Source organism: Eretmochelys imbricata, chromosome 5, assembly GCF_965152235.1.
Source record: "Eretmochelys imbricata isolate rEreImb1 chromosome 5, rEreImb1.hap1, whole genome shotgun sequence".
NCBI lineage: Eukaryota > Metazoa > Chordata > Testudines > Cheloniidae > Eretmochelys > Eretmochelys imbricata.
In genome coordinates, this window is record NC_135576.1 from 35,456,211 (window position 1) to 35,469,001 (window position 12,791).

The 12,791-nt window shown below is 38.3% G+C and overlaps 1 protein-coding gene across 2 annotated transcripts in view; it reads right to left on the minus strand.

The window, feature by feature from the left end:
- Positions 1 to 547: 547 nt before the first annotated feature.
- The window catches only part of IL6ST (interleukin 6 cytokine family signal transducer), a 60,026-nt gene continuing 47,782 nt past the window's right edge, over positions 548 to 12,791 (minus strand). For both annotated transcript variants that reach the window (XM_077816857.1, XM_077816856.1), the window contains exons 10-16: positions 12,608 to 12,784; positions 11,511 to 11,612; positions 9,670 to 9,816; positions 7,860 to 8,000; positions 6,967 to 7,063; positions 4,889 to 4,970; positions 548 to 4,013 (exon numbers count right to left, since the gene is read on the minus strand). In XM_077816857.1, coding sequence (XP_077672983.1) covers positions 3,282 to 4,013; positions 4,889 to 4,970; positions 6,967 to 7,063; positions 7,860 to 8,000; positions 9,670 to 9,816; positions 11,511 to 11,612; positions 12,608 to 12,784 — 1,478 coding nt within the window. In that variant the 3' untranslated portion in view covers positions 548 to 3,281. The remainder of the gene's footprint in view (positions 4,014 to 4,888; positions 4,971 to 6,966; positions 7,064 to 7,859; positions 8,001 to 9,669; positions 9,817 to 11,510; positions 11,613 to 12,607; positions 12,785 to 12,791) is intronic.

A 12,791-nucleotide genomic window follows, 5' to 3' on the forward strand; every position in this document is an offset into this window, starting at 1 on the left:
TGTGGATTTACTACCTTTTCCTTTTATTTCTATCTTCTGCATCAGTCTAAATACTGAAATTTATATAGTAATGAGAAACGCAGAGCTTTGTTCCTGGAGGCAGGGTGTGTGTGTGCCTTTCACACAATAGCAAGACAACTACTATTAATCTGTAGTAATGCTGAATATAAGATACCACTAGTACTAGTTCAGAACTATCATTGCTGGGTGTTCCTCTTAAAAATGGGATTCTCTTTTCTTCTGAGATTACATTTAATTTTGGCAGGAAGTGATCTGGGATTTAAAACAATGAGTCTGAAATGGCTTCCATTTACATAAATCAGAGCATGATTGCAATGTTCAGAGTAAATGGTCATCCACTCTCATCCTTCAAAAATACTTTATGTGCTATGAAATAAAGAGCCTGTATCACTGGCTTGAGGAAAGAGCTCCTAAAACTGTATCTGAAGACACTCAGGTCTCTAAACGCTAGTAAAAAGAAAAGGAGGACTTGTGGCACCTTAGAGACTAACAAATTTATTTGAGCATAAGCTTAAAGCTTGTTAGTCTCTAAGGTGCCACAAGTCCTCCTTTTCTTTTGCGAATACAGACTAACACGGCTGCTACTCTTAAACCTAAACACTAGTGTTTGTTGAAAGTCAGAAACCAGCAACCTAATTGGTTAAGTCTCAGTATAAGTTAATGGGACAAGAGCACAAAGGATGCTGAGAATGTGGATGCTGAGGCTCTTAACACACATACTTTCAGGGTTCGTCTGATCCATCTTTTTGGCCAACATGTACTTTACCTAGGGAAACCCTCAAAACAGAATATACAACTTCAATTGCAAGCTTCACAGGACCCTTTGAAATGGGCAATTCTTCTACACATACCAGATGAAGAAGAAATTAGTTCCTAAATTCTAATTTATGTGCTACAAAGATGTATTCTAGTAAAGGGGTACAGTTTGGCCTTTGGAGTACTATGATTCATATTGCAGATTTACATCATCTGGGGAGCTCTAAAGGCTTGTTGGATGCTGTTGGGTCCTTGTCCCCAGAAAAAAAATTCAAGATGGGCAGACCACCCAACTGAAATGCTATGGAGGAGTTTCTGAAAAACAAAACCAGAGTGTGCTGCAACACCAATACTGCAACCCTTACATTTCTGGGTACCAAAGATATGATACATTATTACTGAGAGAAACATGTCAGTAGAATAAGGAATTTTGCAGCACTAAATGAATAAAACAAAAGGTTTTCCAGATATCCTAGTACAGATGTTCTTAAAGTTTCCACACTGTGGAATGCATCTTAAAGAGAGTCTCACGGACCATGTCAACACTCTCATTAACATTACTGTGTAACTTCTCTGTGGCAATGATAGCAACTACTTACATGGAGAGTTAGGTAAATTTAAACTTGCCCTTCAACGTGAGTTAGCAGATGGAGATGAGCAAAGTTAAAACTATAGCTCTCCACATCCCACCAGCAAGTACTCCGCAGACCAGTGGTATACGGGCCACAGTTGGGAACCACTGCATTTGAGGACCTACAGGAAGATGAATCTTTATGTACAGAGATCTTGTGAAAAAATAATTATTTTGTTAAATATGAAATGAGGTTTTATTTTTCCAAACACAGCCTGTAGTGTTTCTGAATTACCTGAGAATCAAAGATTTAGAGACGAGCATGACTTATTAATACCAGACTGAAAAACTAAATGGACTAGGTTCAGATATAGTTACAAGAAGATAACGTTGTAAAGCTGATCGGATGGCACCTGGGAAAACTTAAAAAAAAATTCTTTATCAGAGTAACAAGATCTATAAGAAAGGATATCAAGGATTGTTGTCTTCAGGAACTGTATCCTCTCTAGGATGAGAGAATTGGAAAGGAGAAGAATAGAAAAGAGGTAGGTGTCAAGAATTGTAGCAGCAGGATCTAGATATTTTGCTTACAGGCTCATAATGAAAAATGGAAGGATGTTTTTACTTGTCAACTTCCAAGTTCACGGTTCTAGATTTTTCTCGAAGTATCAGCCTTACTTGCGACAGCAAGGTATGGTTTTCCTTATGCCACTTTTGGTTTCAGTGAGCTCATTACACTGTAGCAAGGACAGCGTAGAATCCCAGTATTGGCAGCACAACAAAAAGGAAGTAGTACTTTTTTTCTAAACCATTTGTAAAAGCTAAACCTACACATGCTAATTCATTTTAGAATATTACATTTTATTACTTCTTGCCTTTCCCTGCCCAAACCTTGTATGGTAAATGGGCAAATTCTAAAACAAAGATATATGGTATGGTTAGTCAGTGATTTGAGATAAACAGATATTCATTTTTAAATAAACACTTCAATTCGCCTACAGGGGAGTTTTTCTTACCTACATTTTCCTTCAAAGTTTTTAATGCTAAATATGAAACTTTAATTGCCAGGCATTTGGCTCAGATTACAAGGTCGGTAGTTTTTATGTCTAGTTTCTATATACGGGTGAGTGTATATAAATGTGTGTGTGTGTGTGTGTGTATATATATATATATATATATATGGGGGGTGGGGCAGAATACTGATGACTACACTAGCATTCATAGGGAGTTAAACAGTGATGGCATTTTGATTGCAATTTGTGACAAGTACTTCAGTCCTTTGTTTTACAGTTCTTTATATGAGGCCTAAAATACTTTGAGACATTAGTCTGATGCTATTGCATTACAAATATTGGCCAAATTCATCCCTTCTGTATCTCCCCTGAAGTCAACAGAGTTAGTCAGGGATGAAGGTGGGCCGAAATTGTTTGGTCACTGGATAACTTTTTAAAAATATAGAATACTGTACTTTCATTTTTTCCCTTTGGAGGAACAAACTCTGGTCTAAATCAAGCTTATCCAAAGTAGGCATCTTAATATCATGCACAGCCAGAAGGCTCCTCGTATTTTTCTCTTAGATGCCCCTTCGCCTATGTAACAAAATAAAACTTGCTACTTTCAATCCATCGAGTTTAAATGTGACATTACAAAGACAAACAAAACTGCAAGGCAGCACAAAGGCCTGTTCAATTATTCAGACAAATAAGAGAATCTATGTAGTGCTTATAGGAGGACCTCCAGTAATTCTGGACTGGAAATATCCCAATGAAATATAGTACTCATGTACCCTCCATCAAATTCTCTTCACTAAATGAATCTGAATATTTTTATCTGAAATCAGATAAAAATACTTAGCTTAACTCATCAGAAACACAGGGGAAAAAGAAATGGATCAGGCACTAGTGAAGGCCTAACAGAGCCAGTCTCTCTCCTTTCACTGGGGCATATAGCCCCCTTGCATTACAGTTTGTGGCATGTAACTTTTTGGTATCTCATCAACTGTTGCTGTGTTTATCCCCATCGTTTCCAGTCTCAGAATCTGTCCCTCAGTACTTGGGCTTAATACATCTGCCAAAGCAGATTCAGGTTTATTTTTCTCTTGCCCAGAGCCACACGGCTGTGAACTGTGATCTGATATCTGTAGTTGTGTAAGTCCAACAAGATCCTCCTCGTTTATTGGAGGAGTAACTTGCTTTGCTCTTTCAAAATGTGACCCATCTGTACTGGTTTCATCCTGACTACTATTTTGTTTGAAATACTGCTGCCTTGGAGTTGCACTTTCACCTCCTCCTGGGTTATCTTCTGGCTTCTCTTCTGAATCTAGCAGCGGCTGAGTGGATTCAGATCTTGAAAAGACTTGAACAGAAGGAATTTGGTCTCTGTAGCCATTGAGTACTACAGTTGAATACTGTACAGTGCTTGAAGTGTTTTGAGCAGATTCACTCTCATCACTGTCAGAAACACTTTGCCTAGGAGAAGACATGCATGAGGATCCTCCAATACCACTGCTATGCCCCTCTGAAGTATTTTTTTCCTTTTTAAGCAAGTTGAAGGGTTTTAGATCTTGCTCTGAAAATGACTTCTTGTCATCTGCTTCTATTTCAACCACGCTTACATCAGTAAAGCTGCCTTCTGGATACATCTGATCTTTGGAACTAAAATTATGCTGAAAGAAAAGAAAAAAAAAGAAGTTAGGTGTTGCCTATGAGGGAAAAAGAGTCACGGTGTCTCACTTTCTATTCTTTATGCACTTTGAGACTACCACAGGCTCTGCTCACTGCAGAATTTGGCAGTTCCTCTTGAGTATTTGCCATAAGATGGAAAATGTGGTTTACGTTTCCAAGTATCAAAGTCTTAAGTACACAGACTCCCTGGAGCCAGAGTTTCATGAAGAGTCTACCCAAACCCTTAATTTTCTGTGATACTGAGAATAAACTGAGCACCATGCATTACATCCTGCAGAATTATTTCAGATTAACGCCTTACAACAGAAATGCTATCTCCTCTACCTGCATATTAAATATCTCATAGGAATTTTCATTAGAGTTTGTCCTGGTTTCTTGATCAGAATTTCCCCTCCTTCCCCTCCTCCACTACACACTAAAATACTGTGTAGCATGCCAGCTTGTTGCCACTCCACATACAGATGGGAATATCTGCTGTACCCCTCTCTTTGTATTTATATTTCATTATATTTCCAATTCTCAACTCTCTAACAATTCTATTGATTTCCACGTAGTTGCTCATGATTTACACATTTGGGGAAGTGAGAGAAGAATCAAGCCCTGAACCTTAAACCTACGAAACTTAAAATTAGCTCCATATTAACAGAATCCAATTTAGGTTGTGAGCTCCTTGTGACAGGGACCGTATCTGTCTAATGCCGAACACATTGATGGTACTCAAATAAAATTTTCCTCCTATATCTCAGGATTAACAGGTTGAAAATCCAAGTTCTCTTTGAATATCCATTTAGAGGGCTCCTACTGGTCAGTTTATTCTTAAGGTCTTTTATGTACTATCATAAAGATTCACTCTTACCTTAGTTGGAGTTTGAGGGGACCACTGAGCAATGTTACTTTTGGAAGGATCAGGAACATTAGGCCAGATATGCTTTTTAATTCTACAAGAGGATGAAAAAAAAAAAAGAACGGAAAATACATTTCTTGAACCCTCAAAACTTGCAAACATGGTTACAGTTGTGCTTTATATTCTTAATGTACAATTACTGGTCTTTTAAAATATTTGACAGAAGTGTTACAGATGCCGATTTTGTCCTGTCACATTTGACGTCTGGTGTGCTCATTTGCAAAGTCATACCTAGAACGCTTCATGCTCACTGCCACTTCATTTCACGGCAAGTTGAGAAGATTGGCTTTATAGCCTAGTTTTGTGACATTTCTATTTGGGGCTCCCCAACCCACATAAAATAAGATGAAATAGAAGCAAAACAGAATAGTAGGGGGTTTGGGAGAGGTCATAAAATAAATCTATAGCACTTTTGAAGGCACAAAGTGACAGTTAAAACTCACTGGATGAGCATTACTCAATATACTGGAAAAAGTAAATATATCTTTGGCTCTGTTTTTTTCTCTTTTCTTTTTTTTAGAACACATATATGGACCATGCGGACAGAGATGCTCTGATGCCATGGTGAGGAGCGTCACAAATGTCTAGACAGACTTTGCAATTAAAAATATAAATAAATAGAAAAAAATATAGAAAAAATGCACACACATTTAAAGACAATCCAACTGAAACTGGTTCATGACATTTTTCCTGATGAAATAGCGACAAGCTCCTTAAACATAACCAGCTATCAAAACCCAGTAATTTGTAAAGACCATCAAATATTAAAACAGTTATAGAATACAATGTGATGGCTGCTTCTAGCTGTTTAAACCTCTTTGCTAAAGAAAGGGAAGAGAATATGCCCTGACAAGTAAATAGTTTTAGTTAACAGGCATTGCCAGACAGTCTTTCAGCTAAGGCCCATTGAGAGGCAGCTCTAGGAGGGACAAGTAAAGGTAGATTGGTAGATCCCCATTATGAACATTTAATTTTGTTGGGGATATCTGAAGGGTACTCTTTAGCCAAGTGACCAGGCATAGAGACAGTTTATATATTTCCCCAGCCAAAGGCAACGTGCCAGCAGCCATAGGCGCTGACTCTGCGGGTGCTCTGGGGCTGGAGCACCCACAGGAAAAAAAAAAAAAAAAAAAAAGTGGGTGCTCAGCACCCACTGGCAGGCTCCGCTGATCAGCTCCTCTCCCTTACCCGCAGCGCCTCCCGCCCACCAAGGATCAGCTGTTCAGCAGCAGGCAGGAGGCGCTGGGGGGGGAGAGGGAGGAATGGGGGCAGAAAGAGGCGAAATGAGGGCGGGGTGTGCTTGGGAGAGGGGGCAGAACAGGGCATGAAGAGGTGGGGTGGGACCCTTGGAGAAGGGGTGGAGTGGGAGCGGGGCGGGGCCTGGAATCGGACGGGGAGTCAAGCACCCCCAGGGAACTCAGAAAATCAGTGTCTATCCCAGCAGCTACTACTTGGAGCAGAGTTTTTGAAAGAGATAAAAGACAGGACAGAAAAAGCTACAACGAAGAGAGAGGGAGACATCTTCTAGTGGTGTGGTGCCTTTGCCTCCCCATTCAGAAAAAGCTGGCTTACGTTATTTAACTCATTTTATTACACAGACTGTGAAAAATAGGTTTTTTTGGTGGGATGTAAAGAATTCCTTAATGGTGTATTAACTATATGAAACTCAGGCAATCAAAAATTTCAGTTTATACTGAAAATCAAGAACTAGCAAGGAAAAGCAAGAACTTCCTATCACATTCAGTTAATAGGCTTGAACAATCGTTTTAAAAAGAGCTCTTTGAAGTATTGTTACAGCGTTGTTATAGCAAAAGTCTCCATATCTCGAAGAGGAACACGGAACCAATTCCTGCCCTCCTCCCAAACCTGTTTTAATATGGTGCAGCTTTACTTACTTCAAAGGAGTTTCTCACAGATATAAATCAGTGAGAGATGAGACTCAGGCCCATGATACGTAAATTACAGTGAAATATTACTGTCATGCTCACATATAGTAAAATGTGATAGAAATACATGCTATATGTACTTACAAGTCCCGTTTGTTAAAGCAGAACAATACTCCCAGAAGGATGGACAACAGGAATGCCAGACACACAGGTACAACTATGGCTTCTATTTCTCCTTTTCCTAAAAAAGGGAAAAAAAGCACCTTTAATTTTTGGAAAAGGTGCTCAGCAGAACTTTCTCTGACAATCATTCCAAAAGGAAAAAACAGACTAGTACATACAGTGTTGTCTTGTCATGAGCCATAAAGCTTACAAGATTATACCCTAGTAGAATTGAATTGAAATATGATCTGTTTTGTTATCTTTAAAGTCTCAGTGAGTCTTTTTATAGCCAACATTCTTAGCTAATTTTGCTTATTGTATCATCCCTGCATACTTTACAAGAACTATGAACTTACATGAGTAGGGGTAACAAAGAAATCCCACTTTCAGCACCTTCTCATTATAGGAACATAGAGCAATATAGCAGTGAAGTGAGTCTGTGATATTTGGGGAGAATCTTCAGTTGCAGTTTAGAAGAGTTCATAACATATTTAAAGCACCTAAGAAAGCAGTACTTGACATTTAAGTCACAGATCCAACCATCTGCCTGCAATAGAAAACGACACTATACCTACAAAACTGTGCACACAGCTAGTCTATGAAAAAAAAATACCTGCATTACTCTTATGTGATCCTCTCCCCTTCTCAGCACCCCATTTGTTACATATTATTTTAAATTACGAACACAGAACATTTAGGGAAGAATGCCCTTTACTATATGTCTGTAGAACTCATTGTACAAAGGAGCTGTATAGGTTTGGGGCCTTAGGCATTACTAGAAGAAACAAAAATTGTTTGCATAAAATAAGAGAGCAACTGCATGACTAATCCGTTTTAAAATGAGTCCCTATACATTTTATCTGATCACTTCTTACCAAACTTTTGTGTAGTAAATGTAAATACAGGACCACTTGTGCCTCCTTCGTCTGTATGTGCCTCCATCTTCACCATGTATAAAGTGTCACTGGATAAGGAGGAGAGGGTATATTCTGTTTTGGAAGGGTCCACATTCACAGCTAGAAGAGAAAGGTTTATACAGTTATCTGGTACAACCTGTTTAATATCCACAAACATGTTAGACTAAAACACTACTATATATATATATATGTACGGGAACAAAGTACTCAAGACATAATTTAATGGGAAGTTACACTCTTCCATAGTATTGAAAATGGACTCAAAGACAAAAATTACTGAAATTATTTTCTATATTCCACATGCAAAAGTGTGTATGCCTAAATGCCTAACTCCCATCATTAAATCTTATCTTCCGTAAAGGCACTGAAAAGAAATTAAAATATGTAATAAGTAAGGCTAAGATTTTGTCACAGTTATTTTTAGTAGAAGTCACGGACAAGTCACGGGCAATAAACAAAAATTCACAGAGCCCGTGACCTGTCCGTGACTTTACTAAAAATAACCGGCGCAGGACTAAGTAGGGGGGAGGAATGGGGTTTCATGTGGGGGAGGGGGAACTGACAGTCCCAGATACAGCAGTCGCAGCAGGGGGCACAGCCACAGGGGGAGCACAGCCCCCGCTCCAGAGCTGGCCGCAGCTGCAGGACAGGGGTGGGAGGAGCGCATGGCCCTTGGAAGCTGCGAGGGGGATACACGGCCCCTGTTGCAGCTGCGGGACAGGGGCACACTGTCCCAGCAGCAGCTCCTGGTAGAAGCCGCGGGCGCAGCCACAGGGAGTGCACAGCTCCCTCTCTGCAGCTGACTGCAGCTGCTGGACAGGGGCACACAACCCTGCAGGGTCTTGGTTCCAGCCATCCAGCCCCAGTTGCAGGACAGGGGTGCACAGTCCCGCCACTAGCCCCGACTTCAGCTGCTGACAGCTGAAGTGGAAGAAGTCACGGAATCCGTGACTGCTGTGACTAAATCACAGCCTTAATAATAAGTAGCTATAAAAGAGATCATGAGACAGAATTGTAGAGGTTAGTAGTGATGTTGTGGATAACAAGTCTTCTAATTACCTATATGTCATAAGGTTCAACAGACATTTAAACAAGTGTAGGTCTATAGTGACTGACCCCTCTCCATTTAATAGATTTTAAGGCTATCTGATCATTTAGTGGGACCTCCTGCTTAATACATGCCACCGAATCTTACCTAGAAATTCCTGTATAAAGCCCAATAATCTGTGATTGAACAAGAGCATTTCTTTTAGAAATACATACAGTTATGATTTAAAGACTTCAAGGCAACGGAGAAACCACTTTTGTTCCAAGGGTTAATTATCCTTACTGTTAAGTGTGCACCTTATTTTCACGTTGAATGTGTTTAGTTTTGTTGTACCTTTGTCTGCTGGATAAAATAGCTCTCTAGTACCAAAGGTCTTTTCCACATGTAGACAATAAAGACTAGGATCAAGTCACCTCTCAATCTTCTTTGATAAACTAAATAAATTGAGCTCCTTAAATCTCATTGTATGACATGTTCTGAACCAGACACTTGGTACTCTTATCAGGGACACTTCTGGTCTCAAATGTAACTAAGCTACAGGGGATCCAATGCAGAATCAAGTATACTTTCTCTCTGTAAAAGGTTTCTCGCTTTAAAAAAAAAAAAAAAAAATTCTCTATCTTGCTTTGTGCAGTAGTCAGTAACTCAATATTTCAGAAAGTTAATATTCAAAGAAATACATTTTAATACTAAAAACTGGTATTATCTGGCCTTTGTTACCTGTTTCATTGCCACTGATAGTTCTGTATAATATAGTGTAATATCTGATAAACCCATTTTGCTCATCCACTGCAAGAGGTTTCCATACTAAAACGGCTTCAGCTTTTCCTACTTTTTTTGTCTGAACAGTGGGTCCTTTTTCAGGCACTATAAAAGAAGACCACAATTAAGAGTACATTATAGTCCTGTTAGGAAAAGCAGCATGTTAATAGACAACACATTTTAACTCTACATAAAACCATGCTCAAACATTTTAGTGGAATAATATCTTGAAGATGTTATCTGCAAAGTCAGTTATTTCACTTCCAGAAAATACAAAAATATTTGTACAGCAAATTCCTCTAAAAATCTGACTTCTACATGAAAAATAAAGCAACACATTTTGAACAATTAGGACATGAGTAATACCTTAACATAATTCTTATAAAAAGCAAGTAAGGGATTACTTGGAAAATGTAAAACACAAACAAATCAGTGGATCCAGACAAAGTGGATTGGTATAGAAACTTTGTTCAACTGATGAACTTTAGAAGATCGGGGAAGTAACAGATGTTTGATAGATACAACGATAATACTAATCTTAAAACAAAATTAAAGAGGAAAGATCTTGGCAATAGCAGCATAATAATTTTAACTTCTATCCTTTGCAAAAAACAACACACTAAAAATATGGGGTGGAAGAGGGGAGAATGGGAATTGTCTCACTTAACTTCTGAGACAATTTAAACACAAGTAGATCTTGCCAAAGAAACTTAGTACCTTTTTTGTTATGGAATGGGTACAAGGAAAATGGCTGATATTCGTACTTCAGTAATAAAACATTTGTTGATAATGTCTCATGAAGTTTTACACTCAATTCAAATAAGCATGGAAAAAGTATAATGTCTTCTGTTTAACCACACTTCAGACAAATCTGAGTTCATCTGATGCACGGATGTGTGAAGTATCAAAAGGATCTGCTAGGAGAGATTTTATTTATCATCTTTAAAGATCTAGGAGGTGGTAAATGCTTTAATGAAATTTGAAGACTATTGCTATTAGTTGCAAGTAAAGAGAAATGGTGAAAGAAACCAAAAGGATCTAGAGATAAGAACAGAAATGTGGGTAGAAAGCATTCACTGTGGACAAGTGCAAACTAATATCTGTGAAAGAGTGATCCAAAAATCCATACAGGGATTAACGGGGGAGAGAAAAATATGGGAAGCTGATAGGTTTAGGACCAATAATAGACAAGTTTGGACATGAATTTACCACTGATGTGCCAAGGAAGAAGATCAATGCAATTGATAGTTATATATGCAAAGGTATGTCATGCAGCAAGCACGTGAAAGCCCCCCTCTATACAGCTCTAGTGGGAATACTGCTTTTCGTTCTGGACACCTTATTACTAGAAAGATATCGATAAACTGAAGGGGAGCTCATATTCAGATCACCAAAATTATTAGGAACCTGGAGAGAATGAATGAGACAATGTAACTTGCCTAAGGAATAATGGGAGTACAACATGAAGAGTGGAAATGCTGAGGAAAACCTTTTAGGGCAATGTGTGGGTATTACAAGAAACACTGGAATGAAGTTAAGAAAGGGAAAGTTTAAGCTGAATATCAGGAAATACCTCCTGATATTAAGACAGGGGAACTGTTTCCCCAAGGAAAGCAGCAAAATCATTTGAAAATTACAGACGGGATAAAGCCATTAATATAAGAAGTGTACAATAGGGGAAACTGCTGCATGTGCATGGAGATGGGCGACATGACCTAGTCGGTCTCTCTCCCACTTCTATGACTATATTATGTTAGCAAGAAAGGTCAATTGAAATAAGATGTGTATTTTGTACTTACTGCTTTGCTGAAGATATGCCTTTGTAGATTGTCCATTTCCTTGACCATTAGTATACAATGGATAAACAGTTATCAAATAACACTTGAATGGCTTTATATCTCCTAATTCAAAAATTATAAGAAAAAACATTGATTTCAGTTAAAATGAAATATTTAGTTCTTTTACTTCAGTTTTGCTAAACAGTTTATCAATGTACCTTACACCTGGAAACACAGTTGAATTTCTTTTTCTGAAGTATTGCCAATCAATCATTCAAAAAGAGACTAGTTAGAGGATCAATTAGATAGTTCAGGTCCAAAATTTTAAAGTTAATGAAACAAAATGTATTTCAATGAATTTATAAAAAGAAGCACAAGCTATTTCCCTGCAATTGTTGTGTACAGGATTGTGCTGCTGTACAAGGATTGTGCTATCACTGAGAACCTGGAGGTGAAACTGGATACCAAGTCTAGTTTCACTGTCCAAGCCAACTGAATTGCCAGAGTAAAACAACGAGAACAGACAGTGGACAAATTAGATTTTAAAGTTCTTTCGTTATTTAATAATACCAGATAATATAACATTGTTTTTTTGTGAAGTCTTAATCTGATGGTGTGCCTTTCAAAGCTACAGTTCCCTTCTTGAATTGTTTCAAACCCAAGGATTTATACGCAGTTTAATTCTGAGTTGCCAGTACACAAGATTATACCAACATTCATATTATCATGTGGTAATTTTTAACTTGTTTAAAAAAAAATATTGAGGTTTTTCAGCAGTTTTAAATGCCTGCAAAAGATCCACCTGGTACTTATGTCCTGCAGCAGATACCCACTGAGCATTAGCCACCAGCGGCAGCATGCTGTTTACAATTCAGCACATTTTCTATTTCTTACTGGTTACCTCTCTGTTTTATAAGAGTATGCATTTCTTCCAGATCCTCTTTATTCACAAAGTGAGTCTGTTGCAAAAGAGCCACTGAAAACTTCCAAAATGTATGAAGGATGATAGGTTTTGACTATTCTAGAAACCTTATTGGGTTTGAAAGGTCTTGACTATTCTTAAGGTCTATAATAATAGGTACAATATTTTTAAATATGATATTGTTTGCTAAATATACCTTTTAAAAATGTGCCTTGAGAAGTACCAAGTTCCTGCTGCCATTCTGTGGTGCAGTCCGAGCTGTCAGACACCATGCACCATTCAATCACATATTTAACAACACTATTGTCAGGAGCCGTCCACTCTACCCAAAGCTTGCCATCTTTGGGATATGCTTTAATATCTTTCACAGAAGCTAGAAT